The sequence below is a fragment of the Mchenga conophoros genome, linkage group LG9 (assembly GCF_057382185.1).
Source record: "Mchenga conophoros isolate Kocher_MC1m ecotype Shallow Benthic linkage group LG9, M_conophoros_male_GT1.1, whole genome shotgun sequence".
Taxonomy (NCBI): domain Eukaryota; kingdom Metazoa; phylum Chordata; class Actinopteri; order Cichliformes; family Cichlidae; genus Mchenga; species Mchenga conophoros.
Genome location: NC_140534.1, coordinates 13,627,995 through 13,632,694, shown reverse-complemented (window position 1 = coordinate 13,632,694; position 4,700 = coordinate 13,627,995). Strand labels below are relative to the sequence as shown.

At 40.3% G+C, this 4,700-nt stretch overlaps 1 protein-coding gene across 2 annotated transcripts in view; it reads right to left on the bottom strand.

The window, feature by feature from the left end:
- Window positions 1–1,448: 1,448 nt before the first annotated feature.
- Window positions 1,449–4,700, bottom strand: part of LOC146566975 (uncharacterized) — a 29,738-nt gene continuing 26,486 nt past the window's right edge. Inside the window, exon 4 of one of the 2 annotated variants that reach the window (XM_085286622.1) lies at window positions 1,449–3,809. In XM_085286622.1, coding sequence (XP_085142748.1) covers window positions 3,234–3,809 — 576 coding nt within the window. In that variant the 3' untranslated portion in view covers window positions 1,449–3,233. Of the gene's footprint in view, window positions 3,813–4,700 lie in introns of both variants that reach the window. The other variant, XM_085286621.1, reaches the window with a different exon arrangement.

The following is a 4,700-nucleotide window of genomic DNA, read 5'->3' as shown; positions in this document are numbered from 1 at the left end:
CGTTTATTGGCGGTTGTCAAACAACAAAATTGTGCTTTTCCGCCACCTACTGGTGTGGAGTTTGAACTGGCACGTCGACCCTCAAATGCACACAAACAATTTACTGTGTTATAAAAACTGGAATAAGGCCCGATAACCTTACAATAAGATCCAGTTTCAGTTTAATGTTTATGTTTTGGATCAGTCGCCCTCTCACAGTGTAATATTTCCTCTTCTCTTTGATCGCCCAAAGACGTGGTGCAGAATATGCCATGAAAATCATTTGTTTGAAGCCAGCTCACCTCCTGCAACCAGAATACGTGCTTCTTTTGCAGTTCAGACTACTTCTGAAATTTCTGTGGAGGAACACCAAAGTAACTGCTAAACCCTCCTGGGTCCAAGTATAATTTGCCATTTTTGACTGCTTTTGATTTTTCCTCTATATTATTATTATTATTATTATTATTATTATAAAAACAGTTTATCTCGCCTTGTTTGGTATAATCTTTTCAGCACAACCTCAAATATCTGAAATTTGAGTTATTTTTTACATTTCGGCATACTATATTAGCACAAGTTATCTAAGTTCAAGCAAAAATTCAAACTCAGAGTAGAAAAAAGTTACATTTTTTCCTGTGAAACCCATAAAAATGTTTGAAGAATCATTTTCATAACTTGAAATGCAAATACAAAATTGTACATTTCTAAAAATTCTGCACGTTTTGCAAACAACAGTTATCTGGTACTATTCGCTTAAAAATGCAGCCAATGCCTCAGGTGTTTTTATATAACAATTTAAATGTATTTACAGAACAAATAGGTGTTCTGCATCAAATAAGAAGGCACACAAATTATTTGTGCCAGTCCAAAAAAATAGTTTGTGTTCAGTATAAGACAGAAGAGAACACCACAGGCCTAAACCCTGCAGGTCTGACAGCAGGAGGTGGATCAGTCCAGTTTTTCATGTGGGAACAGCGTTTACACTGGAATCTGCCTCTGATGGCTTTGATGGAGCAAAGACGCTTGAAGAGCGTCTCTCAGCATGGGCCCGAAAAAAGTTCTGTCAGCTGAGGAAGGCGACGATATTAAGAAGCTGCTGGAGTTTATGACAGAGGAGATTTCTGCTGTCAAACTGCAGCAGAAAGCCATCCTGGACCTGGTCGAGGAAGTTAAGGCTCTCCGCATACAGAACGCAGAGAAGGATCGGCGGCTGGCGTACCCAGAGAACAGAGTGGTGGATTTGGAGCAGTACACCCGGATGAACGATGTCATCATTACGGGGCTTCACATCAAACCCCGGTCAAACGCCCGGGGGGGGGGGGGGTCACAGCTGACAATGTAGGAGAGCCAGGAGAGAAAGATGTCAACTCCACGGAGCTTCAAGTGGTTACCTGTCTACGGTCCAAATGTGTGGAAGTGGATTATAACAATAATTGAGGCTTGCCACCCTCTACCCTGAAAAAATGACGGTGACAAACCAGCCATCATTGTGAGATTTGCTAACAGAAAACACAAAACAGCACTGTTAAAACAAGGAAAGAAACTGAAAGGAGCCGATGTCTTCATGAATGAACATCTGATAAAAAGAAATGCGGACATTGCCAGGAAAGCACGTTACTTGAAGAAACAGGGAAAAATTCAGAGTACATGGACCAGCAACTGTAAAGTATTCATTAAACTCAATGGAACACCGGAACAAGCCAAAGTGTTGGTCAACAGAAATATGGAGGAGCTGGACAAATACTGAGGTTCAACTTACACTGGAGGTATGAATACACATGTGACGTGACACACAACACAACACATGGCACAGTCTCGGCGTAGTGTTTTATCACAAGCACACCCTTGTGAAGGTTTGTTTGATGTTTGGTAAGCTTCCTGCCCTTTGTATGACTTCACTGTGTTGTGTATGGTGAACCAGTAGAGGAATTGAACCATATATTGGGTGTGGGGGAGATTATGACTAAGGATGTTGTTAGAAACATTTAGACACGCACACAGAGACACACACACACACACACACACACACACACACACACACATTCTCACATGCATACAGATGTTTACACATACACACGCATAGTGCCTTGTCTTAGAACCATGTGGGAGGTGCTTTGCTGTGATGTGTATTGTGTGAATTGTTTTCCAACAGTCACATATTTTCCCGGACCGGCATTTAAGGTGTTGCAGATAAATACAACAGAATAAAATGATATGACCAAGACAAAAACTGCGGTATTTTGTAAATATAATAATAAACCTGTATTCACTAACTTTATTAGCAGGCTCCTCCTGAAATGCGCCAACAACACTCTCTGCCCCTTAATGCTCTCTGGTCACTATGGTAACATGTAAATAATTAAAATTTATTCATAACACATGGGAGAAGTCCGAGGGAAACAGAGTTAACGATAAAAACCCTAAAAACCATACATTTCATCTTCGAGCCTCAACTCTCGCGAATTGGTACGAAACAAATGACCTCCATGAAGACCACCTGGTATTATGAAACATACCCAGTTTTACAAAGGGGATCCCATTTTCTTCACACAGCTTCTTCAGTGTAGCATTTTTTTTTTTTTGCTCCACTTTTTTTTGCAAATAAAACTGCATCAGCTTGACCACACAGCGATTAAACGTCTCACAGTTAGGAACCTTGCGATCAACTGATTTTAAGCAATTCTCCAGTGTGTGTGCTGTGCACAGAATGTGCACAAGAGAGTCTCCAACTGTAGCAAGTAGCAGCCGGTCAGCACCCAGTTCAATCAGTCCAAGAAAGTCAGAGGTAAACTCTCCTTTGCTGGACACAGACACAATGTAAATGATTTCCTGCTCGACTTTTGTGATGTCCACAGATCAATGAAAAAGCATCCCCCAAAGTATTTTCTTCGGCTCTGGCTCAGGTTGGTGTTTCTTAGGTGGTGGCGAAACACCAAAGAAGCTGCAGCAACATGTTTAAGGTTAAATGAGATGGTCAAGTACGCAAAGGCGCTTGGTAACATAAATGTCACTACGCATTCGTAATTTTTGTCACACATACGCACCTGAGTAGCATCTAGGTGCATCCTGTCTATAACACAGTTTAACATGTTTATCTTATTCATCACCTGTTTAATTTTTCTCAGTATACAAGACGAACATGTTCATTCACAGCTGCCTCATCACATTTTTACATCTGAACTCTGTGGAGCCTGATCTCAAGGGTTTTAAGTCTGACCCTGAAACCAGAAGAGGATCTTTCTGTCTCTTCAGATTCACTGTGATGGGAGTGAGTTCAGCCCTGAGTGATCACGCTGATGTTTGCACAGAGCAGACAATGAGGTGAATGTTTTGGCACATTGGAAACAGTGAAACAGTTTTTTAGTAACGTGGGATCGTTTGTGTGTGGAGTATGAACTGAGATTCCTGAAGCTCTTGTCACACTGGTCACAGCTGTAGTTTCCTTCCATGTGTGCACGTTCATGATAGATACGACTACTTGAATGTGAGAAGCTTTTGTCACAGTGTCTGCACTTGTATGGTTTCTCTCCTGTGTGGACTCGTTTATGTCTTTTAAGGTTGACTGCAGTGATGAAAGATGACCCACACTGATCACAGAGGTGCTTTTTAACCCCACTGTGAATCAGTTCATGACATTTTAAGTCACCTGATGTGGGGAAGCTTCTCCCACATTCTTTGCAGTATTTCAGTTTGTCTCCAGTGTGTTTACGTTGATGTACTTTTAGGGTGTCCTGCCGACTGAAAGTTTTTCCACAAAGATGACAACGAAAGTCTTTCCCACCACCACAGTGATGACAGGGTTGAGAACTGGATCCATCTGTGTCGCTCTGCTTCTAAACAAAGACACAAAGACAGTGTAAGTCAGTCCTTCATCATTTTTATCCTGAACGTCGCCTGAAGGAAAGAGCATCTCTGCAGACGTCCAATTACATTTTACTGTTTCAACACACTCAGTTTACTGGGCTGCAATAACTACAATACTACCATCATAATACTACAGTAATACTTATTTCATGTTACAGTAACATCTGAGTTACACTAAAGTACTACTATGCTAATATTTGCAGGGTACCAACACAGTGCTAAACTACTAATGTAACACTGCAGTAATACTAATTTAATACTGCATTAATAACACTGTAACTGTGCAGTTAAAACACTCAACTGAATGGGACACAAGAAAAACACTACTACCCCCATGACACTGCAATTATAACATTAACTTAGTATTTTAACATTAATGTCTAAAAGTACTAAAGTTAAAAACAAGCAATGATACTACTGCTACAATATTACAATACCATTACGTAACGATACAACTTTGTTAACCATAAGAGAAGATTACAGAATGTTTTGGTTTTGTGCTTATTTTCATTTGTGTTTTATTTTATTACATGTGCTCCTGAAAGCGGAATCAGGCTCTGTAAACAAAAGGCCATTTATGCTGAAATACAGGGAGTGCAGAATTATTAGGCAAATGAGTATTTTGTCCACATCATCCTCTTCATGCATGTTGTCTTACTCCAAGCTGTATAGGCTTGAAAGCCTACTACCAATTAAGCATATTAGGTGATGTGAATCTCTGTAATGAGAAGGGGTGTGGTCTAATGACATCAACACCCTATATCAGGTGTGCATAATTATTAGGCAACTTCCTTTCCTTTGGCAAAATGGGTCAAAAGAAGGACTTGACAGGCTCAGAAAAGTCAAAAATAGTGAGA